This window comes from Heptranchias perlo, chromosome 4 (genome assembly GCF_035084215.1).
Source record: "Heptranchias perlo isolate sHepPer1 chromosome 4, sHepPer1.hap1, whole genome shotgun sequence".
Taxonomy (NCBI): Eukaryota; Metazoa; Chordata; class Chondrichthyes; order Hexanchiformes; family Hexanchidae; genus Heptranchias; species Heptranchias perlo.
Genome location: NC_090328.1, coordinates 77,850,642 through 77,878,138, shown reverse-complemented (window position 1 = coordinate 77,878,138; position 27,497 = coordinate 77,850,642). Strand labels below are relative to the sequence as shown.

General features: G+C 41.5%; 1 protein-coding gene across 5 annotated transcripts in view; it reads right to left on the bottom strand.

Moving 5' to 3' along the window:
* aopep (aminopeptidase O (putative)) overlaps positions 1–27,497 on the bottom strand; it is a 260,440-nt gene that overhangs the window by 84,650 nt on the left and 148,293 nt on the right. Inside the window, exon 14 of one of the 5 annotated variants that reach the window (XM_067983189.1) lies at positions 25,394–25,481. The exons of the other annotated variants lie outside the window; for them this stretch is intronic. Within the exon in view, the coding sequence (XP_067839290.1) occupies positions 25,398–25,481 (84 nt within the window). The 3' untranslated portion in view covers positions 25,394–25,397. The remainder of the gene's footprint in view (positions 1–25,393; positions 25,482–27,497) is intronic. 5 annotated transcript variants of the gene reach the window in all.

The following is a 27,497-nucleotide window of genomic DNA, read 5'->3' as shown; positions in this document are numbered from 1 at the left end:
CACCATTAAGCTTTCAGGAGACAGGTGTTGGCACTGTTTTTAACAAGTCACTGGCAAGAATTACTTTCTGCAGCTGGTCCAAATAAATCATGCCAAACATGTACATATTTTCAACACAAAAAATTCATTTAAAATAAGCTCTCTGTTTCCCTGATAGCTCAGCATGTTTACCCAGTCAACCAAACAGACCAGGAAGGTGCCAGGTTCCATTCCTGGTCTACATCAAGTAATATAATCTCAGCTGGAATTGCTGGAGCAATACAAATGGCCAGAGCACTCTTAAATGAAGGAAGGTAAAATTGGTTAGGGTTCCCACTCCGATCATTAACCAGCTGCTCCCACTGGAAATGTTAATAAGGACTTTGAATTAGGATTTGGCTGTAATGTCCGCCGCAGGCAAAGAGCTTGCCAACACTTGCCATCAAGTTTCACACATGAATACTGTTTGCTTAGGCGAGGTGCTCATAAAACCAAACCCCATCAAGGAATCACAACACCTTGAGGAGAGGGTGGGAAGAATAGAAGAAAACTTTAAAAACTCCCCATAAACTGTCATTTAAACATTCTTCCCTATTTATTAAAAAATGAAAATACAGTTATCATGCAAATCACATTATAGATGTTAAAATTGGACAGCCATGTGGTGAAGGATAGAGTACTAGAGCCCGGTCTTTAGTTGCTTCAAAACTTTATTCACAGAGATTCCCCTTACTCACACACGACACCCTAGCTAAGCTCTCCTATAAAAAAGATATGACAGTCCCCAATAAATACCCACCACCTGAATACAATTAAGACTAATTGATATAAATCATACAATTAACAATACAGTACAGTATCCTAGTGGTGCTGATACTGCATCAGCATCCCAGAGGTCAGGAACTCAAACTCCACCATGGAAAGCTGTGAAACTGAATTCAATAAATCTTGTAATTTGTGGGCTAGCACCAGGAAAGCAATGACCATGAAAGTTACTGGACTGTGGTAAGAACCCAAATGTCTTTTGAGCAAGGGAACTTGCCACTCCTACCCAGTCTGGCCTACATCTGACTCTAGTCCCACACTATATGGTGGGATGTTCTCAGGATATCACTCAAGCACAAATGAAAAAAAAACACCTTCAACTTTCAAGCATCATGTGTTTCCACTCAACAACAATCCATTTAAAATAATTGTTTGTTTTTCTGGTTGTCCAATGCATTTCTTTTCCCTTTTTAGCCTGTTTTTTGCTATGCACCATTTCCCACTCGACAAAGTAATCAAACAACCTGCTCCTAAACCTCAACCAATGTGATTTAAGTCAACTGCTCAATGCCAGAGCAGTCTAAAGTTACTCGCCACTTTTTTCCCCTTATGGGGAAGCATCTGGACAATACTATCACAACTGTGAACCTGCCAAATGATAGACCACATCTCTTGCATCCATTGTTCATTACTGATCACCTCCTTACCTGCACAATTAACTCAGCTCAATACTCCACTGACCAATTTTTCTCCAACGGAAGTAGCAAAAAGAGAAAGAAACTTGGGCTTGTGCAAACAGGAATGCCCAAAACTAACTTGGGATCACACATGTATTGATAATTCATGTCTAAAAAGCCATCACTATATCAGAGCCCGTGGTGTTCCATAATTACTTGACCACTAAAACTGCTGCAGAATTTAACGTTCACCATGCAATTTCTCCTGCCATTTTTTCCATTTGATTTACTTCCCCAATTTGCCTCCATTGTAACTGTTCTGGAATCAATATCTGATGAATCAATAGCTAAATCTGCTCTTCTGATTCTGAATGGTGTCTCATGACACTAATTTATTAATCCCAATTGATATGCAGCGCCTTAATTTTCATGCAGTCCACATCTTGTGCACTTCACCTTTCCTCTGAAGTGTGCAAGGCATGAAACGCATGGGTGTTACGTAACTCCAATGATCTTGGTTCCATAATCAGATGGCTTTGCAGAAACATGAGGCCAATTTAGCAGATAAGTAAGCAAGGTTTAAAATGCATTGGAATTAATAAATTACAAATCAATAGGAAGTAGAAGATTGGGGTCAACTGACAACATTCTGATTCAGAGCACCAGGTACTAGTATACTAGATATTAGTTACCTAACACCTAGTTGTCTCAGCTGGCTAGGTGAAAGTCAGATGTTAAGTGACAATTACTGTAAGCAGCTAAGCAACATAGGGGGATTCAGAGACTGTAAACTACTTTTACTATGTGCTGTTTTGGGAGTCCCATTAGAGAAAGGACATTAAAACCATGCAGAGCATACATAAAGAATCACCAGGATTATGCCAGGAATGGGAAACTATAGTTATGTGGAAAGACTTGAGATACTGGGATTATTTCTACTGGAGTAGAGAAGGCTAAGAGGAAATTTAATTGAGGTTTTTAAAGTTATGAAGAGCTTTGATAGAATGGGGAAAGATTATGTTCTTTGGGAGTCAATGACATTAGGGGTCAGCAATTTAAAATTGTCACTAAAAGAATAAGGGGTTAGGAGAAATGTCTTTATGCAGAGTGTTGTGGGTGGGTGGATGGCAGGAAGGAAAGATTGGAACCCACAACCTCTGACTCAAAGGCGAGATTGCTACAACTGAGTTACGGCTGACACCATGGAATGTTTTGCTACAGGGAGTTGCATCCATTGCATCTTTTAAGAGAAAATTGGATAAATATTTGAAGCAGAGGAAGATACAGGGCTTTGGGGAGAGAGCAGGGCATTGGGATTAGTTTTGGATTACTTTAGTAAAAAGCTGGCACAGACATGAAAGGTCAAACAGCTTCCTATTGTGCTCTAAACTTCTACTGGTTCCACAGAATGTGCTTAGAATTCTGCAGAAATTGACTTTGGGATGTTCCGGAATTTTAGGCACACTGGTTCTACATACATAAGAACTGATGGCAAAGTTTACAAAACATTACAAAAGTTTATGGAAAAAGAGCAGGGGAATGGGACCAATTGGATAGCTCTTTCAAAGAGCCGGCACAGGCACAATGGGCCGAATGGCCTTCCTCTGTGATGTATGTTTCTGTGACAAAAGGAAAAACACAATGTCACTTTGCAAACATTTACATGGCGCAATTAAAAAACTGACAGTATTCATTGCAGATTAACACTGGAGCATTTTCAAGAGTTTAAACTGTCACATCCATGGAAAAAGTCAGTATCGTATTTAACCATCACTCTATTCCAAGTATGACTAAAAATATAAACACAAAACTATCTGTTGACTTTTTTTAAATAAAAGATTCTGGCCTGAAATAGTGCCTCCTCTCCCATTGGCAGAGTCTGTCCCTGCACAGGGACAGGTGGATCAGTCTTTGGCAGGGCCCTCACAGGCTCCAAAACCCAGAGGTCATAAAGCAAGAGCATCTCAGCAGCCAGGACAGGGATGAAGCCACAGGGGATGCACCATGTGGAAGAGGTAGAAAGTGCAAGTTTACGCAATTGTAGTTCACCAAAGGTGTGCACAAGGATGTTTGAACAATTGTTACATTGCAATTTATATTTCTTATGTTGGCACATAAAATGTATTCATTATTACTGCTTCCAGGTCTTCTTTATTATTGCTTCCAGATTTTCAAGTGAGCCTTTCATTTGATTCATGATCAATGCTAATACATGTCAACACCCATTGGGTGGCTGTGCAATGGGTATATGCGTGGCTGAAGGATTGTTTTGTGCAAAGTGTGTGGGTTTAGTGGTCATGGTGATGATTTTGCCAGGTGGCACGAGTATATCAAAAATCTTTATTATTGAAATGTCATAATGAGAACCTCTGAGAGATGAGGGCATCCCGGGCTGCAATGTGCGCGGCTGGTCTAGCGATGCGTGCACCATTTCCATGTTCCTCCTCATCCTTAATGTTGATGTGGAGATGCCGGTGATGGACTGGGGTTGACAATTGTAAACAATTTTACAACACCATATGACTATAACTTGGTGTTGTAAAATTGTTTACAATCCTTAATGTTGCCACCGACAGAGGATGATTGAGGAGCGCGTTCGTCCTCAACCACCTGTAGACCTTTCTGCAGCGCAATGTTGTGCAGGCCGCAGCATGCCACGACTATCCTGAAGACCCTCATTGGCGAGAACTGAAGGGCTCCCCCAGACTGTCGAGGCATCTGAAGCACATCTTCAACATGCCTATGGTTTGCTCAATGACACACCTGGTAATCATGTGGCTCTGGCTGTACCGTTGTTGTGCCTCATTGGTGGGGTTCCTCACAGGTGTCATGATCCATATTTGCAGGGGGTATCCCTGGTCTCCGAGGAGTCAGCCCTTAAGTCTGTCTCTTGCCTGGAAAAGGTCTGGAAAGTTTGAATGGCACAGAATGAAGGCATCATGACAGCTGCCAGGGAATCTGGCATACACCTGCAGAAATCTCTTGTTGTAGTCGCACAACAGCTGAGCACTGATGGAGTGACAGCCCTTTCGGTTAATGAATAATGCTGGTTCATGTGGTGGTCCTCGGATTGCTATATGTGTGCAATCGATTGCACCCTGCACATGTGGGAAGCCAGACAGAGAAGAAAAATCCACTGCCTGCTCATTCTGGCTGTTGTTGTCGCAGGGGAAGTTCACGTAATCGGATGTCCTGGCAAACAACCAATCCGTCACCTGCCTTATTACACTGTGTGCTGACGACTGAGACCCTGCAGATGTCACCAGTGGAGCCCTGGATGGAACCAGAGACAAAGAAATTCAGGGCTGTGGTTAGTGCGACCACCTGCCGACTCACCTGAGGCCTGCATAGGCACTGCTCCTCAGAGAGGTCCAGGAAGCTCAGCCTCTGCCTGTATACCCTATCACGTGGGTAATGCCTCCTGCGACCTCAACCGCTCTTTTGGCTCCCTCTCTGCTCTTCTCCAGGTCCTTGTTATGCACCTCTGTCTTGTGCACCTGCAGATCCCAGACCTGCACAACGTGCCTGCCCAGGATGGTGATTTTCCTCCTCCTCAGATGTACTGTGGAATAGATCCATTGCACCCCCCCATCCTGATCTTGTCAGTTTGAGAGGATCCAAAATGTTGGTAAATAGAGAATTTTCAGTCTCAGTAGAGAATCAAGAATTCTCAGTCTCAACAAAGGAATCTCAGTCTAAACACAAAGAACTCTCAACCAAACAATTGCCTGAGAGAACTGAGTGACCAGCTGCAATACCTCACCTTTTATTAAGATGTCTCAATCACAGGTTTAAAAGTCCAAATGAGTTTCTGTGGCATCTCATCTCTGTTTCAATGGCATCTTTCAGAAGCAATGGAAAACACGTGCAGGAGAAGTTAAATCCGTTTCTGTTGCAGAATCCACATAAAATTAAGTACCTCAAGTGTTTAAATGACCTACAATGCCCCTTTAACAATCGGTCCGCCGGCTTTAAGTGGGGACGGGACTTCCGGGTTTCGGTTGAATGCGTGCAAGCAAATGCGCCTGGGTTAAACCAGGCACGTTGACGCTGTGATGCGGTCCCGCTCCCAATTGCTGTCGTTTTGACCTCACGCCCGCCCCCAACCACCCATTCTTGGGGGTTAAAATTCCCCCCTTTATTTCTCAAACTGGCAAAAAGAGCACACAAGGCCTTTCACTTTGGCAAAATAATATACATCAGGTTCCCATGTTTTCCACAGCTTGTTTCATTGTGATATATCAGCAGACAATGGAGAACCGTTGTGATGTTGAAAAATACACACAACAGTCAACACTTATCACAAAACTGAAAATGCATTTTAAGAAACACCTTACAGAATTCCTCATCATCAAAGCAGGAACTGTTGAAACTTGACTATTCTTATTCCCACAGAAGTTTGGACTCTGTGTCAAAAGGTCATGAGTTCTAGCCCCATTTCAGGACTAGAGCACACTACCTAAGCTGATGCTTCAATGCAGGACTGAGGGAGTGGTGTATTGTCAGAAATGCCATCCTTTGGATGATATGTTAAATCGAGGCCCCGAAGCCTCTTCAAAGAGGAGCAGGGAGTTCTCCTGGTGACCATCCAACATTCCTCCCTCCAACACCATCAAAAATAGATTGTGCGGTCATTTATCTAATTTGCTGTTTGTGGGACATTGCTGTGCACAAATTATCTGCTGCGCACAAATTATCTGCTGCAATTGTCTACATGACAACACTACCAACACTTCAAAACAAATTCATTGGATGTGAAGCACTCAGATGTCATGAGGACATGATAAGGCACTACATAAATGGAAGTTCTTACTTTCTATTCAGGCACCTTGAACAGGGATCGTATATCCTGGATCTCAATGCATGGAGGCCAACAGGATAAAAGGTTTCATAACAAAAGAGGAGAACAAAAAAGAAACTAACAAAGAAAAATTAAAATTTCTCCTTAGCTACAGTCTTCTTCATTCCTTGAATGTAGTTAAAACTCCACAAACAAATGAATAGGCCATTGTCCAAATGGAGAAAAAACTTTTAGACATTATCACTTTAAAAGTTTACCGATGCCATTCAGCCCACTGTGTCTGTACCAGCTCTTTGCTAGCACAATGCAAAATGAATCCCACTACTCTGATCTCTCCCTATAGCCTTCTCTGCTTCAAATGCTAAAGGAATCAAGGGATATGGGGAAAAAGCAGGAACAGGGTACTGAGTTAGACAATCAGCCATGATCATTTTGAATGGCGGAGCAGGCCTGAAGAGCCAAATGGCCTACTCTTGCTCCTATTTTCTATGATACTATGAAATGTTTATCGAATTATCCCTTAAAGGATGCGGTGGTCTCTGCCTCAACCACTGCCACCAAATGCTGGCAATATTCGTTTGTTCTTTGAAAGAACTCAGCATCAGATAGCCTGAATTTAGAGGACAAGAAACACATCCGCAAACTCTAACTTTGCTGTTGTGTCATTTCAGAAATATTATGGAGGGAATGTAGTGAAGGAGTTTTGTACATAACTATCTACAGTAGGTAGGTAATACTTTATTTTTCAATCTCTACATACAAATGAAATAATTACACTAAAGTAATACAGAAACAGAGTTGTAAACTTTTGCAACTTAGTATTGAAGCCACCTTGGAACAATTCATCTACTGAAGTGAGAAACCAAGACAGTAACAGAGGAAGAAGGATGCAATGGTAGGTTAATGTTTAGTATTGCAATTTCCTCAAATAAATGAACATTTTTACGGTAAATTTTTGATATAGCCATAGGCTGTTTTAGGCAAATGGCAACCATCTCATGGATCTACCATTACAGGACGAAGCTCAATTATCTTGCAAACCAAGTTAAAGCAAGCAGTATAACACTCCTAAAAATCAAAATCAAAATAAACCAAAGGTTCAAATGGAACTGACATATGATTTTACAAAGTAAGATCAAAGCCAAAGGTGCTTTTACTTTGCTAGTGAGGCTGGTGACAAGTGACTGCTTCTCCTGCCATTGGCTGTACTTGGAAATGTACAACCCTGACTTGCCTTGTTCTGGCAGCAGCATAAATCCACCTTTTTGTAAGTCTTGTGAACTGCTGCCTATAGGAAAATAAATGAGAGACAGTAGTACCAGGAGGGTGGTATAACACCGCTCTCCTGAACAATCCATTTCCATTTAGTGTGGATGCTATCCACGATGATTATAATGTATCAACCCTCAGAAGAAATCCTCTCTAAAGCAATGCCAACCAAATAAAGAAGCAAAGCAGTATGCCTGATCTCCCATCTGCAACATCAGTACCATTTGTAGGAGTCTACGATACCACCACACCAATCTGCATCATTTACTTGCGAATAAACTATCTAGTAAGCTTCAAACATTGCAACTGTCATTTGCAGTGCACTAAACCATCCAACTTTTCAGGTTCCTTTTCTGGACATAGAGGGGTGATATATCTGACTTCATCTATAAAATGAACATCACTGAGGAACCCATTAATGGTTGAGTGGAAGGACTTACGCTGTGTAATTTGTCAGGCTTGCCTGGCATATGTACATACAAAAAAAGAAAAAGAGGGTCAAGAAAAGATTGACTGCTCCATCCAGCCTATCCCATCCAGACATGGTGCAACCTATGTGTACCATCAACCCATCCCCTGGTCATACAATCTCCTGGGAGAGGCAATAATAGAGAAGAAACCTTAGGCCAATTTAGGGAAAGAAAACTGGGAAATTTCCTCCTGACCCCCAAAGACAATTAAGCAAGTTCTAGAAAATTATTGTAACTGATAATATTAGTCACTGCTAACCTCATGCATCTTCTGTAACTCGATATGTCCTCTACTCAGAAGAACTCATCCAGCTCCCTTTGCAAGACCTGTAGGGAAGCCATACCCACCAAGATTGAGGAGTCTCTGCGAAAAGTAGTAGTTGCTGGAATCTAACCTAACTCTATGTTTTCTTATTTTGTACCGATACTCTCCTAGTTCTCCCTTCCCTATCGAGCTCCAATTAACCTATCTACCCAGAGTCTATTCTCCTCAAAATCTCAATCATATCCCCCCATCGGTCTACATTTCTATAGTGGAGAAAGCCCCAGTATCCTGAGCCTGTCCTTGATAACTGTGTCCTAAGACTTGTTCAGGGCCTCGATATTTCTTAGCATGTGAGGGGACCAAAACTGGGCACAGTACTCAAATTTGGAACCATACCAATATCTTATAAAGAGTAGTACTGTATTTTTGGTTTTGTATTTTATTGCCCTAGCTGTACACCCTAACACTCTATTCACCATCTCTACAGCCTTGCGACACTGGTCATGGGCCTTTAGCATTTCAAAAAAACATTTGAACATACGAAAAGACAGGAAAGAAACAGCAGATTCATCAAATCTGTCCCAGTCATGACGCAACTAAGCATTATGACTTCCAGTGTACTCTTCACTTATAATCATGTCCTTTGAGAGGCAAAAACATTTTTTTAAAACCCTAGGCCAATCGATTCCCTACATTGGATTACATGCGCATTCACTTTGATATTCTCCACTTTAGTGTTAACTGTACATCGTATTAATGGAAACTGAGCATCATCTACTGGAGTGAAGACTATTGCAAAGTAGCCATATAGAACCTTCGCTATGACCTGGGAGTTGATCAGAGTTTACCCTGCATTGTCCTTTAATAGCCCTATTGAATCCTTTATTGCCTTCTGAGACCGAACATAGTTAAAAAAGGCCTTGCTACCACAGTTATCCATAATCTTCTTATCAACTAACCTTTTGGCTGTTCTAATGGCAGCTTTTGTTGCCTTAAGGTGAGCCCAGTATCTATTCCCGTTCTCCTGGGAGTTATATTCATTTAATTTGCAAAAGTATTTTTGTTTGAGTCTGATTTGTCCTTACATGTGGCCAGTTAGCCACTTCTGTTGGGCTTTACGATGTGCCCTTCATTTGACTCTAGGGACATTCATGGCTTCTTTTGGTCTTAGAATATATTTAAAGGCCTCACATTTTTCCTTGGTATTTCCCTGCCAACTAGAGTTGCCCAATCTACTTGTTTCAAATCCTCTGTCATTTTCGTAAATTTAGCACTCTTGAAATCTGGAACTAGCGTTAAATTGTCAGTAGCCTTGGTTTGGCTGATCAGATTAAATCTAATTATACCCGTGGTCTCTGCTGTCCAGGTGCTTTCCCACATGGAGGTCTGATACTGCTTTAGGGTCACTACTAAGAACTATATCAAGTAACCAACTACCTCTTCACTAAGTCTTCTCACTTACGTATTGTGTTTAGGAAGCAGTCATTTGTAGTATCAACATATCTTTCAGCTGATCTGTCCTCTACACTAGATGATTCACCAATGGACCAATGAATGCTAAAGGAATGCAAATTCCCCATAATACAAATATTGCCCAATCCAGATGTTTTTGTAATTTGTGCCTAAAGTGGTTCATCACAAAGGGCTCCTGGTCCTGGAGGCCTATAGCAGGTGAAATTGATTAATTTGGGATCCTTAGCTTAAACTGATTGAATCATGAACAACGACACCCCCTCCCCCCACCCACCCACGACTGAACCCCACGCAGAACTGCTACCATTAATAAATACCCTCTGCCTATGTGAATATTTAAAAAATTGCAATCTAATTTAAAATTTGACCACCAATCCCACATGATGCAATTTTGCTCAACAGCCTTCTGTACGGCACTTTATCAAAGCTTTTTTTTGAAATCCAGATATACGATATTATTCACCCAATCCATCTTACTCAAATCGTTTCTCATTCTTGCAAATTTAGCTCTCATGAAATCTGGCCCTAACATTAATTTATCTGCAGCAATAACATAGCTGATTAAGATAAATCTGATAATGTTATGATCACTACTGCCCAAGTGTTCTCCAATATGGAGGTCCAATGGCATCTCCAGATCACAGCTGAAGATGAAGCAAAGTAAATTATTACCCCATGTATTCTCTTCAACATGCTGCTTGAGAAAACAATAGTCAATAATATCCACAACTATTTCAGCCCTGTTCTCCTCAATACTTGGCACCTCTATCAAATGACTTAATAATTGGGTAATGAAAATTCCCCATTATACATTCACTATCTAATTCTGTAGCCCTTTTAATTTGTCAACAAAGTGTCTTGCCCTGGTTACCCCTTGACCTAGAGGCCTATGATCAATTTAGAACCAAATACTTGATTCAACTGCAGCCAAATTGCTTCAACTCTTCCCTGCAGACAAATATCATCTCTCTCAGTAACAATTAAATCCTTCTTAACAAATAGAGCTTCACTATCTCTCCTTTGTCCTTTCCTATCTTTTCTGCATCTCTAACAAACTTTTAACTGAAATGTAAAGGTTCCAAATAGATGCAAAACAGACATGGTTGTCAACAAATAAGGTACACCTTGGAACCACTACCTGATCTCTCTCATACCTTTCTTCAAAACCTTTAATCTTTTCTCAGATACAAAGACTTGTAGCGATGCACAAACTCTTAAAATCGTTAAAGGGGAGGGGAGTTTTTGTTGTGGCAAAAATTGTGCTTGCAGAAGAACAGTGGCCAAGTATAAGAAGTGGCCAGAGGTGCATCCAAAAGTATCTGGAAAGAATGTAAGGAAAGTCCCCACTTTATTGAGGATGCCTTGGGGGTCCTGCTGCCGGAGATTCAGTAAAGGAGGGTGGTCCTCTTTGAAGCAGAAAGCCAAACCCCTGTCAAAGTTGCAGAAAAAGTAAATGGTGTCTCCCAGGAACATTGGATCTGGGATCAAATGAGCAAATAGCTTTGTGATATCACAAGGAGTGCCAAAGTAAACAAACCCACATCTGTGTTGATGGGCCAAATCAAATCTGTGAACTACAATGTTCTAATGGTGCACAACCTTTCCCACACACACTTTTATTGCAGAGAAAGTTGAGTGCCAAGGAGCTCACCCAAAGAATGTGAAATTTGGCATGGGACCTAATTAACATATTACAATGAGGTTGGCACCAGGCAGTAATACAATGCTTCTTTGCCTGCCATTTTCTTTGCTGTAAAATACCTAATAAAATCAGGGCTACCAAATCAAAGCATTCTTTTAAGTAGCTTCGAAGTGGTTCTTTGCCAATGACAACTCCCATCAAGTGTGACACTGAATTCAATACTTGTACCTCTGGGAGAGATACTTATGTATTGCATCAGCTGTAATAACTATCAAGATTGCTCTAGCTGTGGCCTCTGCATCCCAGCAATCTGGACCTTGAAGCCCAGGCAGCTTAGTCCTATCAGTGCTTATACTCATTTTGATCGTTTGTCCTGTCATTTTTGTGGGCCTTAAGTTTTGAAAATGGCTGCTTTTAGCTCTGTTGCCTTATTGGTGGATAAACCTTAAAGTAAAACACCAAGATCTGCTAACATCAGCAACTTCAGATTATATGCAAATCAATGGGAACTGAATTTAAAGTTTTTATGTGATCTTTGAGAATCCATGGTATGCACCCATGCCGCCCAGGAGGACAAAAGCTTGGACACCCTTGGTTTAGGTCTAATGTCAATGTTTCAAGAACAGGACACTGGAGTGTTCTTGATATCTTAGTGACTTTCGTTTTGATATTGAGACTGAAGTCCTGTGGCTTAAACTAGAGAAGGCTGTGCAAATCACAGATCCTGCCACTTTCTCTGGGCTTCTGCTATGACATGGAACATGACTCTACTGATTAGACTATTCTTGGGAATGTTCACCATTTCACCCGACTGGATTTCCTCCTACTGAAGTTAGCATTCATATTGAGCTATGCTGTTCAACCTGGTGCAGTATACTTTTAGAAATCACTGTCTTAGGCCACACAAAAACATCTTATAGATAATGGTCACTGAAAATGATTAATTGCAAGTTGTGCAGATCTTGAAATTAAATAATTGCCTTGGTCAAAGTTGAGAACAAGTTAAATGAAGCAATGAACAAAATTACATTGCAGTAACTTCTCAGACAAGAATTTTGTGTTGTTTATTTTATAGTGCAACTTCAATACGGTAAGTTTACAAAATCTTTACAAAATTAAGTGACTCAAAAGTTATATGAAGACAAGTGAAACAGTATAAATTTTACCTGGTGTGCTAAACAACAAAAGTAGCTGATACAATGGCAGGACAAAAAAAAACTAAGGCCTAGATGTAAACAGGTCGGTGGAAAGGGCATCAAGACCTATGTTGCACCAAACCATAATATAATTGGATCACAAAATTATAATATAACGGGAGCATTGTCCCATAATTGCTTTGTGTGTTTGAACAGCCTATTCATTTGTATATGAGACTGAACAAGAAGGGAAATACCAAGAAAGACAAAACAAAGGAGGCGATGAGCTGAACAACATGCAGCTGAAAGGTAGAAATTCCAATGCCTAAAGCCAGCGTATTTTTCTCACAACGAGTGCCATTTTTACAGATTGATCCAAACACAGAAATCAACGGAAAATTTTAATGGTGCAATTTAAACCTCAGCATTGGGTACTACTGGTAAAATGTGTTTGGAAATTACATTATTTAAAGTACTGTATTGTTTTCTAGGACAAAATAGGCTGCCTTAAACATATCAACTTGCATTTATATAGCACCTTTAACATAATAAAACGTCCCAATGCGCTTCACAAGAGTGTTATCAGACAAAAATCGACACTGAGCCTTTTTTAAAATTCATTCATGGGAAATGGGCGTCGCTGGCGAGGCCGGCATTTATTGCCCATCCCTAATTGCCCTTGAGAAGGTGGTGATGAGCCGCCTTCTTGAACCGCTGCAGTCCGTGTAGTGAAGGTTCTCCCACAGTGCTGTTAGGTAGGGAGTTCCAGGATTTTGACCCAGCGACGATGAAGGAACGGCGATATATTTCCAAGTCGGGATGGTGTGTGACTTGGAGGGGAACGTGCAGGAGGTGTTGTTCCCATGTGCCTGCTGCCCTTGTCCTTCTAGGCAGTAGAGGTCACGGGTTTGGGAGGTGCTGTCGAAGAAGCCTTGTTGAGATGCTGCATTGCATCCTGTAGGTGGTACACACTGCAACCACGGTGTGCCGGTGGTGAAGGGAGTGAACGTTTAGGGTGGTGGATGGAATACCAATCAAGGGGCTGCTTTGTCCTGGATGGTGTCGAACTACTTGAGTGTTGTTGGAGCTACACTCATCCAGGCAAGTGGAGAGTATTCCATCACACTCCTGACTTGTGCCTTATAGATGGTGGAAAGGCTTTGGGGTGTCAGGTGAGCCACTCACTGCAGAATACCCAGCCTCTGACCTGCTCTCGTAGCCACAGTATTTATGCGGCAGGTCCAGTTAAGTTTCTGGTCAATGGTGACCCCCAGGATGTTGATGGTGGGGGATTTGGCGATGGTAATGCCGTTGAATGTCAAGGGGAGGTGGTTAGACTCTCTCTTGTTGGAGATGGTCATTACCTGGCCCTTGTCTGGCACGAATGTTACTTGCCACTTATCAGCCCAAGCCTGGATGTTGTCCAGGTCTTTCTGCATGCGGGCTCGGACTGCTTCATTATCTGAGGGGTTGTGAATGGAACTGAACACTGTGCAATCATCAGCGAACATCCCCATTTCTGACATTATGATGAAGGAAAGGTAATTGATGAAGCAGCTGAAGGTGGTTGGGCCTCGGACACTGCCCTGAGGAACTCCTGCAGCAATGTCGAAGAAAGAGACATTAGGACAAGTGACTAAACACTTGGTCGAAGAAGTAGGCTTTAAGTAGCAATTTAAAGGAGAAAGAGGGGGAGAGGCGAAAAGGCTTGGGGAGGGAATTCCAAAGCTTAGGGCCTAGATGGCTGAAGGCACGGCCGCTAACGATGGGGCAAAGGAAGTGGCCGATGCACAAGAGGCCAGGGAAGTTCAACAGTCAAGAAGTTCAACAGTCCACAAGACCAGAATCTAATCAACACATAGAATTTCACCAATTATACACAACGATCAAACTCTTCCTTGTGCTTCCCTCTGGAGAAACCAAAACAGATTTAGTATTGTTCCAACTTCTACAACTAGGAGTATGAAAAATAAAAGCCCCTTTACTGACATTGGTAACAGTGGCTAACCTGAACCAATATTGCCCAAGTTATACTGAGCCAAATGCTCACTTATGGGGTACGATTTTAAAAGAAAAGTTTGGGGGCAATTAAAGTCAGTGGGACGATATTTAAAGCAGCAATTCAAGTACTTAAAGTACGCTGCCTCAATGTGTTTCCCGTGCTGACAAACTTTTGGCTGGGAGATCTTTGTGTTTAGACTGAAAATTCTTGGTTTACACTCAGAATTGTTCTGTTTATTCGTAATTATCAACTTTTCGGACCCCCTGAAACTGACACCATCAGGGCAGGGGGGTGGGGGGCGCGATGGCTGCATCCACCACTACATCCGAGGATGAGGAACATCACCATCCTCACCAGGCACGGCCTGCACCTCCGCCACTTGTAGCTCCACAACACAGTGCTGCGCTACATGCACCTGCACAAGAGCAGAGAGGGGAACAGAGGGACCGACATCACAGGAGGCACTACCCTCGTCAGAGGGTCTACAGACCAAGACTGAGCTTCCTGGACCTCTCTGAGGAGCAGTGCATACGGAGGCTGAGAGTGAGTTGCCAGGTGGTCGCAGACATCCGCAGCCTCCTTCATGCCAAGTTGCTTCCAGCTGGGCCTGGCGGTATCTCATTACCCTGTTAAAGTGACCATTGCCCTCAACTTCTTCACCTCCGCATCATTCCAGGGTGCCACCGGTGACATCGCCAAGGTCTCTCAGTCATCTGCCCACAAGTGCACAAGACGGTTGTTTCGCAGGGCCTCGCAATAAGTCAACTTCCCCATGGATGACCTCAACCAAACAGAGAGGGCAGTGGGATTCCACTCTGTGGCTAGCTTCCCATGGGTACAGGGTGCAATCCATTGCACGCGTGTAACAATCCGAGCACCTCCACAGGAGCCAGGACTGTTCATCAACAGAAAAGGTTATCACTCTATCAACACTCAGCTCGTTTGTGACCACCGCAAAAGATTTCTTCACAAGTGTGCGAGATTCCCTGGCAGCTGCCATGATTCGTTCATTCTGAGGGAATCCAACATACCGGACCTCTTCCACGCACTGAACAGCCTTAAGGGCTGGCTCCTCGGGGACAAGGAATACCCCCTGCACACGTGGCTCATGACAGCTCTGAGGAACCCCATCAGCAAGCAAGAGCGTCGATACAATGACGGCCACATCGCCACCAGGTCTGTAATTGAACATGCGATAGGACTGCTTAAGACGCACCAGTGAGAGTGGATCACATTATAGTAATGTGTTATGTACTGCACAACATGGCGCAACAGAGGGGTGCTGGTTGATGAGGCCCCATGCCGTCATCCACCATCCACATCTGCAATGAGCACTGAGGAGGAGGAGGAGCAGGAGCAGGAGGAGGACGAACCCATCAGCATAGCAGCGGCTCACCTGGCTGCTCGTGAGGCCAGGGAGTCACTCATATGTGAACGCTTTTCATAAGATCACAAAGTGAGAATAGTCCGGTCCTCACACCACCTGGAAAAAATAGCGCCAACACCAGCTCCCACCCACTGCACAAAACAGTCCTGCAACTACACATGCACCCACTCTAAAGTCACCCACTCAGTGGCATCAAGTCTCCCCTTTCATGAAGAAACACATGAAAGAGCGCTATCACAAAAGCCAGTCAAGAATGGGCAAGACGTGGCAGTAGTGGTGAGAATGATAACATTTAATGTGACTATCAAAAACCAAATATAAATGTAAAACATGACAGTCTGTCAGACACCCTTGTACATACCCTTCGTGATCACAAATCCCTAGCCTTTCTCTTCCTACCGCTTCTACGTGGTGCATCCCCTGCAGCAGAGGTAGTGGCAGGTTACTCATGTCCATGCCTGGACTGCTTAGATGCTTTCGGTCTATGCCCTCTGGGTTTTGGAGCCCATGGGGGCCCCGCCAAAGACTGCTCCACGTGCACCTGTGCAGAGGCAGACTCGGCCACCTGGAAAGGAGGCAGCATTATGGGTAATAGTTGAGTGGGGGGCAATGGGTGAGATGTGGGAGCACTTTGAGTGGCGTCCCCACTTCCGTGTCCACTTTCCCCATTATCCCTCTCCTGGACCAGGCCCCCATCACTCCTACCACCCTGCTGGAGAACAGTTTGGAGGACATGTATGATGACTTGTAAGTCCAGTTGCAAAGTTTCTGTCTGCCTGTTTAAGGCGGCAGAATGTTGTTCACCCCGAATCAGAACGGCCATTGTCAGGGTCTGAATAGACTCATTTGTCAGCCATGCTTGAAGCTCAATAGAGGCTAGCAGTTACATGCAACACTATCTCAGACAGTTCCTCACGTCTCTGTGACACGATCTCAGAGATTCCCTCCTGTACCTGTGCCACCATTCCACTAATGCAGGAATTGGACTCCTCCATCCTCTGCGCTATTGTGAAGAGTGTGCGTGGCACCTGTTCCAGCACCTCACAAATGTGCTGCTGTCCCTCAATCATTCTCCTTTGAAAAGGATGGTCCCAGGGCTCAGCATCCGTGTCCAGCTGAGCAGAACCTGGAGAGGAGTGCTCCCACCAACGCAGACTCTCCACAGCTGCCCGTGCCACCACTGCTCTTGCTCACTTGTGTGCAGTGACTCACCAGGTGCCAATCCAACTAACTGTCTACTAGGACCCACTGAGGTGCGCTGGTGAATGGCTCACTAAGATGTGACGGTGTGCCCTCAGAGGCCGAGAGCTCCTCTGAGGAATCGCCCTCTGCCATCACTGCGGTTGTTGAAGGGCCCGGAAGAGAATAGAAGGCAATATTAAGTATCATCACAGATGTGTCATGTTGTGTGTGATGAATGTTAAAGTTGTGTCACCAGACGTTTTGGGGTGCCAATCACGGTGTCCCTGACGGACAGGCACTCGAGGGTGCGGCTGATCCCCAGGGCCTCCTCCTCCACCTCTGTGAGGGCCACTATTTGTTGTGGCCCCCCACCAGTCCTCACTCTCTCGGGTGCATTTTGCACTCTCTTCTAGAAGGGGAGAAAGTATAGACGTGTGAGTGAGTGATGGTGAAGTGGCCAACCAATTAATGCATTGGTTTGGGTGAGGCTGACCGTGAAAGAGGTGCATCAGAGGGTATCAGACAGAGACATCACATTGGATCAGGATTGGGGTGAGTGGTAGTGGTGGGGTCACAAATGGGGAAGTGTGGAAGTGCTCAGGAAGTGAAGGTAAGTTGAGGGTGAGCCTTAAGTGGGTGCGAGGAGTGATGTGATGGAGTAGTCTTGGCAGGACAGAATGAGTTGTGGGGGAGCAGAGAGGGTGATGTGCGACACGGAATGCAGGAGAATCACTAAGTGCACTCACTTTTTCTGACCTAGTTGGGTCACTGAAATGCTTCCTGCACTGGACCCAAGTGCGGGATATGTTGCTCCTGCTCGTGACCTCCTCTGCCACCTCGAGCCGGACCTTCATGGTGGCAGAGGCAGGGCATTTCCTCCTGTCAGCCAGGTAAAATAGTTCCCTCCTCCTCCTCACCCCGGCCAGTAGCACCTCAAGTGAGGCATCGTTGAATCTTGGAGCAGCCTTGCCCGTGCTGTTCCATTGGGTCTTGCTCTTTGCTCCAGCAAAATCCATTGGAGCAATGGCTCTTTAAATCCAGACATTCCAGCTGACAGCAGGTCATGCGGGTGCACAGTCCGCCCACTGCGCAACTTTCGGATGCCAAACCCAGAAACAAGATTAATGGCCACCAATTAAGTTGCGATCGCGTGGGAAATGATAAGTTTTTATTATTCGGTTCACCCCCCCCCGACCCCGCCACCTCTCACTGCCATCCCTCAAGCCTTTTAAAATCATAGGAACATGAGTAGGCCATTCAGCCTCTCGTGCCTGCTCCACCATTTGATAAGATCATGGCTGATCTGTGATCTAACTCCATATACCCGCCTTTGGCCCATATCCCTTAATACCTTTGATTGCCAAAAAGCTATCTATCTCAGATTTAAATTTAGCAATTGAGCTCATATCAATTGCCATTTGCGGAAGAGAGTTCCAAACTTCTACCACCCTTTGTGTGTAGAAATGTTTTCTAATCTTGCTCCTGAAAGGTCGGGCTCTAATTTTTAGACTGTTCCCCCTACTCCTAAAATCCCCAACCAGCGGAAATAGTTTCTCTCTATCCACCCTATCCGTTCCCCTTAATATCTTATAAACTTCGATCAGATCACCCCTTAACTCCAGAGAATACAACCCCAATTTGTGTAATCTCTCCTCATAACTTAACCCATGAAGTCTGGGTATCATTCTAGTAAACCTACGCTGCACTCCCTCCAAGGCCAATATGTCCTTCCGAAGGTGCAGTGCCCAGAACTGCTCACAGTACTCCAGGTGCGGTCTAACCAGGGTTTTGTACAGCTGCAGCATAACTTCTACCCCCTTGTACTCTTGTGCTCTAGACCTCTAGATATAAAGGCCAGCATTCCATTAGCCTTATCGATTATTTTCTGCACCTGTTCATGACACTTCAATGATCTATGTACCTGAACCCCTAGGTCCCTTTGGACATCCACTGTTCTTAACTTTTTACCCATGGTCTCCCAAAAAAGTAAGTTTGTTTTTGTTTTAACTCATTTCACTGCATTCTGGGTTTAAGAGCGCATTTATACCACAGCGTTACTGAGTTGTACTGGCATGGAAACTGGTTTGCAGATAACCACTTTTCAGCAATGCTAAAGTTGCAGTATAAACACACCCTAAGACGTGCAGGTGCTTTTCTACACCAAAAATACAAATCCACCAAGTTTATTCAGGCAATATATTTCAAATTAAGAAATATTCAATGTGACCATACGTTTCTGCAGTTTTACAATTCTGCAAAATTAAAATGTATTCATATGCTATCACAGCGGTGAAGCAAACCAACATGCAGTACCATTGTCACACACCTCTAGCTGAAGAGTGGCATTGATGGAGTCCTGGGAGCAAATCAATCAACCACTCACTAGGCCACAGCTGCTGCATAGTCAAGGCAGTAGGGAGAAAAGAGGAGCACTTCTATACCCTCAAACCAAATTAAAATGCAAAATAATGTTTTCATAAATTACATAACGAGTACAAGTGTATGCTAAAGCCGCAAATGGTATTTAATTCTGTACTTAAAAAGAACAGAAACAAACAAACATGAAACGCTACTGTTCTATGCTTATTGGTATCATGAACAAGGAATTAAAATATATTAACCATGACTTAATGTTCACACTGGAGTCAAAGAAACAGCTGTGATTTGGCGTGCCCTTTAAGAATGTTCACTCCTAATACAGTGTTTATTTTTTAGCCCTTGGTATTTCATCATCATTTTTATCTAAATAAGGGATCAAGCCAATTGACATCAAAATAGTTGGGCTAAAACAGTTGTATTTCAAGTGTAGGAAAATAAGAAAAATTAAATTATCATCTGCTGAACTGCAGTTCATGAGTGAGAAACCCAGGAATAATCAGGGAAACATAGGAGATTGAAGGCAAATTGCTCTCATGTTTCTGCTCTTCTGGAATCACTTAACTCCAACATATTTATTGTCTTTATTATCTTTTATATCTGTATAAAGGTCGGTCCTTTCCATGTAATCTATTTCATCTAGAACTTCGCCTGCACCATGAAATTCTTAGTTTGTAAAGCAAAACTTACTTACTAATATGACAAATTAATCTCTTAAAGTCTGATTCAAATAATTGTTGTGTCTTTTTTTTCCTGATGTGACCAATAAATTTGAACTGTCCAAACAAGTGTTGGATTTTTCTACTCCTCAATTTAAGGTGCATTTTACTCTCTGAATCTGGAAACTTGACCCAAGAACAGAAACATACAATAAACAGATATCCTAACAGCACTGAACCTACTTGGAATTAAAATATGAAATTGCTCATGATTAAAATTATCTATAGTTAGGGAAAGCGATTTGTTTTTTTTCTTTTATAAAAACATTAATCCAGCCAGCTAGTTTTGAGGCCTACACAAACATTTTTGGTCTTTAAATAAAAGATTATGATCTGCATTTTTCTGGGACTGCATTTTATATGGAGATACAATCCAGATGTTCTATGGTTTATTCTTACTTTTCAAATTTCAGATTGTTAAAATGTCTGTGCATCTTTCCCACAACCCAGCAAACTCCGTCAGTTCCCAATTAGAGTAAACTTTAGAAGAGAGGTCGAGTGAAGAAAGTCAGAACGATCCTCAAAGTCTTTATGAAAGAAAGTGTTTGGCAAACCTTTTTTTGTTTGGGAATAAAGACCAAGAAGACACAAGTCATTTCATCATGATATTCATCACCAGTGACACAATAATGTACTTTTACAGTTTAGGTCAATAAAGGGGAAATGTTTTTCATTTGTTTAGTTTTTCATAATTGCATTGCCCCTTTAAAGGACAGTGTAAACATTTGGAACCAACGTTCAATAAAGTCAAAAGATTTTAATTGTCCCCTCAGCTAGGGGCTTGTTTTTGCAAGTCAAAACTCATAGGGTTGCAATCTTACCATTCCAGGTGCTTCTGTTATTGAATTTGAGAGTCTGAGATCTGCAGTCCAGTAAACTTACAGATTTCACAGCTTATAGAGGTAGCTTTGTAAAAGAGAAATGAAGCCTTTTGGGTATCAGAATTGTCAACACTGGACACATCCCAAGTGTAAAATTTTAGGTCACTGGCTATATTCCTGAAACATCAACTTGCAGCAAAAAAATTAAAAATGGCAAGCTGCACGAGTAACATGGGCCTCAGTGGACAGCCAAGTGACATCAATAGAGTCTTCCTTCTCAGTTTTTTGTTCATCTTTTCCTTCTTTCTCTTCCACTCCTTTTTGTCCCATTTTTTAACAGCCCACCTGGCGGCATCATTCACAAGTTTTTCATTTGGTTTCTCCCACTGCTGATCAAAATAGCAAGCTATGAAGATGGGTTACTATTAAGGGAATTATTGGTTGGCTTTTCCTCCATGGGAAAGCCTCCCGTTGAAACTACAAGGCCTTTTAATTTTCACTAACATAACGGATGCTAATATAGCCCCACGTCTATAATATTATTATTTTTCTGTCTGGCTAAAGAAACCAAGAGAAATGCCTAAAATTACTGGCAAAGTCAAAACAGGCTGAAGAGCACAAACCTCAGGCAGAGCAAAGAGACAGCAAACCCCACCCCTCTGCTGTCTCCCACTGAGTGCAGGAAAGTCGGTAGCACTTGGTCTTACACAACTGACATCAGCTAGCAGATCCGCAGGAAATAATATTTACTGGGATCATTTCCAGTCCTGCACATCAATCACAAATTGTCTGAGCCAGAAAACTACTCGGCCAGTTCTTAAGTTTCCCAGTTCAAACAACTTCTGATCAGCATTCAGTACCATAAAGGATCTGATGTGGAGATGCCGGTGATGGACTGGGGTTGACAATTGTAAACAATTTTACAACACCAAGTTATAGTCCAGCAATTTTATTTTAAATTCACAATTTAAATGTGAATTTAAAATAAAATTGCTGGACTATAACTTGGTGTTGTAAAATTGTTTACAATAAAGGATCTGAGCATTATTCCCCACAATACCACTGCTGACAGACTTCATAGCTGACATCAGCTGGACAGCTCGCTGCTTAATGGAAATCTAAAATGGTGGATCTCTGCATAGATTCTAAAAATCTCCCACAAGGTAGAAATTTATTTTATATATCTTGGGGTTGCTTCATGTTAATGTACTCCCCCCACAATTATCTTCCTGTAATGTGTCAATCATCGTTGTAGACAGTTCTGATGTCCTCAATTGAAGGCACTACACAGCCTTGACAGTAAACTATCGCAGCTCAAAAACAGCAGGGGACTAATAGTAAATTGTCAATAAAATTATGATTTGTCCACCTAATTTTTTTTTCAAAATTAGGGAATTCAGTACAGCATTTATTAATTGTCCCCTGCCCCCCAAAACCCCTCAGGCTAGAGATGTTTGGGATTCTCCCAGTTTCATATGCTTGTACCAGAATTGACTGTGCTGAGTCAACAGCTTTTGAAAGACAAAAACTTGTGTGATTACAGATTACAGTGGAAAATATTTACTCATATTTTGCACAACGTATAGAAATTCCATCCCAGTGGTAAGTGGGAATTAGTTTTCAATTTTGATTCAGCTTCTTTTTGTTCTCACCATCAACGACAATGCAAAAAAAGGAAATCCTAAAACAAATAGATAATTCTACTACCAATTTCAATGGCATTATGTCTACACTATCACCATTAATGGTTCTGCCTTGCAGTCAGAATAAAAAATACACTTACCACCGTTAGAAAATCTAGCCCTACATCATTGTAGCATGAGTTCTGTCATACAGCAGCAATACAATTCAAGTTTTAGAATACATGATATCTAATACATGGGTACTTACTACATAATTTCACTACAAATTGTCATAAAAAGAATTACATAGATACATTTGAACTCTTAAGCAGTAAAAATCTCAGGATTCGATCAGATTGATAAATAACTCAAACTCAACTTGTCTTGTTTATTATGTCATCTGAACTGCTTGATGGATTATTGCCTTATGCTACCATATAATGATGTAGAGATGCCGGTGATGGACTGGGGTGGACAAATGTAAGGAGTCTTACAAAACCAGGTTATAGTCCAACAGTTTTATTTGAAATCACAAGTTTTCGGAGCTTTCCTCCTTCGTCAGGTGGCGAAGGAGGAAGGAGGAAAGCTCCGAAAGCTTGTGATTTCAAATAAAGCTGTTGGACTATAACCATATAATGTGTTACTAGAACAAGTATCAGCCATTATTTCTCAACAATCCTCTAAGCATCAATTCTCATATGGAAATAATACTCAAGGGCCTCATAGAAGGTTCTCCCACAAAAAAGCCATTAGTGATTTTTAAATATGTGGGAGTGTTTCAAAACCTATTCTTCCCCAGGAGTTACAAGTGACTGGGCTACGGTAAAAGTTAAACAAGTTGCTTGTAATTTGGCACAAAAACTCTAGATGTTGCTTTGATCTAATTCCAGCTTGCAATTTGCAACATTATTTCAATCCATTGATCATATGTTTGAAAAAGCATTCCCAGTTTAAAGTTTCCTTTCATAATGCAAATGCTACCATTTGTAGCTGTGCAGAGCTTTTAAGAAAGACAAATTAAATCAAGATGTTACAGGTCTGAGCTGAGTAATAAAAAACTTGAGGCAATTTACTAAAATGTATGGAGATTAAACTAAAATTCCCTTGCTACATCTTTATCTATTATATTTTTCTTATTATTCTGCAAGTCCTATTTTAAGAATCTAGATACTATAATTCCTCTTGAAATGTACATTGTAGTTACCACTGTGATAAGGTCTTCACAATATAAAATGTTTAGAATGTTTAACAACAATTAACCAGAGGAGAATTTTTTCCAGTTTCTGTGGCATGTACATTTTAAATAATCAAAACGTTTCTCAACTGGGATTGTTGGTCAAGGGAGATATCAAAAATGAGTTGCACATTGTCAGTTACAAAGTTATTTTAAAAAAGTGAAATAATAAGTCAAAACATACAAGTAGTGAAGTTGTTAAATAACAGCAACATCCAGTCTTTGATGAGTCTTACCTACCTCCTACTAAACATTAGGAAGACTGGAGCCATCATCTTCGGCTCCAGCCACAAACTCTGTTCTTGTTCCACTAACTCTATCCCCCTCTCTGGCCACATCTCACCAAGAGAGTTCACAACCTCCCCATCCTGTTTGTCTCCAAGCTGAGGTTCCCACCCGATATTATCTCCATCACAAAGACCACCTACTTCCATCCCCTTAACATCGACTACTTCTACCCTTCCTCAGCTCATCTGAAACCCCCGCTGAAACCTCCCATAATGCTTTTGTCACCTCCACTGCAATTACTCTGAAGTTCTCCTTGCTGGCCTTCCATCCTCCATAAACTCCACCCTATCCTATCCCACACCAAATTCTTCTCATCAGCCCCAGCCTTGCTGGCCTACATTGGCTCCCGGTTGCCCAACACCTCTGGACTCAAGAACAAGTGGGCATAAATATAAAATAGTCACTAACAGGTAGTTTATACCATCTCTGCATCTATCCTCCTTTGCAGTCTCATTATATCTTTTACACACACACACACACACACACACACACACACACACACACACAAAGAAGTGTAGCAGATTAGTTCACCACAAAATTAAACATTAATCTATGTCATTAAATATTACCTTTTGTCAGAGATGTAGAAAATCATGATTTGCGAGTTTTCACAATTTGGAAAACTATGTGGATTTGATGGGATGGTTTATTTCTCCTTGCATGCTCCCTACATCCTTGATGGCCCCACCCATCCACTCTTGTTCCTTGACATACCCATAGCTGTGCCACAACCCCTCCAAATTCTTTGAACATCTGTCCTTCCTTCCTTCCCCAACATTTGACACCACTTTGAGCATTGCTGACAATTTTTGAAACATGTGCAACCCAAAATATTAAGTTAGAGACTGTAGTGCCCTGTGACATAGATTACTAAATATCAGTAATCATAACACCAAGTTTTCCACTCCTCCTCAGCTAGCTCTAATATTCAGAGTTTGCGCATTCACAATTGTCATAAAACAATTATTAGGCTCTCATTTCCACAGGTAAAATACAATGAACAGATTCATTCACAAATAGTTCTTTTGTTTACAACAATTAACAATTTTACAAAATAAATCTTTCTGACAACAAATATTCCACCAGTTATTGAATTAATTGACGGAATGACTAGACATACTGAAACTATTAAAACTACCACCCTAGTTGAATGTGTATTCGACATCTTGCAATGCAACATAACGTTTCATCAATCAAGGACTAAGATATTTACAATTTTTTCAACTAATATATACTACATATTAGTTGCCCAGCTAATATACTAAAAATACAGTTCAATGTTTACCTTATCACAAGAATATCAGTTGTCTTCTGTAAAACAGTTTCAACAACGGGCTCAAATGAGCAGCACTGCATCTTGTCCATACCACTGTCTGAATGACAAGACCATTAATCTATTAGTTAATGGGCCATTGATTAAATCTTCAAATCAATTCCATTCAATTAGAAAGCCCAGTTTTACTGTGTAAGATTATAAAATTTGCAAACAAACTCCCCCCGAAATTCTTTGCATATATCTGCACTTAACTAGATCAGGGTGTTGGGGGGTTATGGCTGGAAGCTTATTTCTGTTAGGAAATCTAGCTCTGCTTAGAAAAAAACAAAGTTTAACAATTGAGGTGCATTTATAAAATATAAATTTATATTTACATTCACAATATTCATAATGTTAATTTAAATATATGCTATCTAGGTTGTGAATTCTACCTTTTCACATTTAAATGCTTTCCACTGACTGGAAAAAATAGCCAATACTCTACAAGATGACAACTCTAATGACAGATTTGGAAGGAAATCATTTGATTAAAGGCAGACTGCAGCTAGCTGCGATGAGATTGAGTGGTAGCTATAGGACAATAAATACACTATTTTTCCAGAATGGACAGAAAGCAAAGCATGTATACAGAGTTCTTGCTTATTGCACCCCTGGCATTATCATAACTCATAACTGAATTCTAGTGCCATGTACCTGTATGATTTTTACTAGATCAAGATGTGTGAATGTTTCCATGTTTCAGCAGCTAGGCTGAATTATTTGGTTTCAGAATACTGATTTGTTTTTTTAAATATTCATTCTCGGGTGTAGGCATCACTGGCAAGGCCGACATTTATTGCCCATCCCTAGTTGCCGAGAAGGCAGTGGTGGACCTTGTTCAACTGAGTGGCTTGCTAGGGAATTAAGATTCACATATGAGCCAGACCGGGTAAGGAGGTTTCCTTCTCGAACGGAAATTAGTGAACAATCCGACAATGCCAGATTTTTTTTTTGAAACTGAATTCAAATTCTCAAACTGCCATGGTGAGATTTGAACTCTCACTCTCTGGGTTATTACTCCAGGCCTCTGGATTACTGGTCCACTAACAAAATCATCACACTACAGTCCAGTAACACAACCACTACACTACCTTCTGTCCTTACTCTAAAGGTCACCTTACACTTAGGCCACCTCAAGAAAAATAAATTAATTCTAATTTGCATAACAAGTACTTTTTCTCTGATGTGATAACATTTCCATTGTGTAAGTAAGGTTCATTCAGAAAAGCTATGGGAAAAAAAATGCCAAATCATGGGATAGAAATATCCAAAGAGTGTCAAACAATTCTTTGATATACCATAGGAAAAACAGTGTGAGTTATACTTGTGTAGGTATGTGAATGTATACATTAGCTATAATATAAAACTTGCAAGATGTATTCTTCTATTTAAAAAATCAAAAGACAATGGAAATGTTTTAAAATACAAAAATAATTACGTTATAAAAACACATAGATTTGCAAAATGTTTTCACATTTTTGCCATGGTAAAAAACCAAGCTATTTCAGGGTTTCGCAAGGCAGTTACGGATGAGGAAGGCCTTAACTTGTATGCCACTGTTTTGGTTTTGTAGATCAATATTCTATTGGCTTTGTTGATTGCTGCTCTGCATTGGTTGGATATATTGAGCATCGAGTTCATGAAGACTCCTAGATCACTTTTAACTTCATCCATAGCTATTTCAACACCATTCATGGAGTATGTATGTCACCCTTTTTCCTTCCCTTATGCAGTACTTTACATTTGATTGCATTATATTTCATCTGCCATTGTTTAGCCAATAATTTCTGCGCTGCTTCTTTGATTCCATTGCCTCTCAGTTTGGTACAGTTTGCAAATTGACCAATCTGCATTGAATTTCTGAATCTAAGTCATTGATATAAATTAGAAACAGTAGTGGATCCAACACTGAGCCCTGGGGCACCATACTCAGTACTTCTCTTCAGGGCATCCCATCAAAGGCCTGCTGTTTACTGGGTTGTTATTATACAGATAATCCTCATATTTACTCCTGATAAATGATTCCATTATTTTACACAGAATTTGAGAAAGACTATGTTCATAGTCGTCAGTA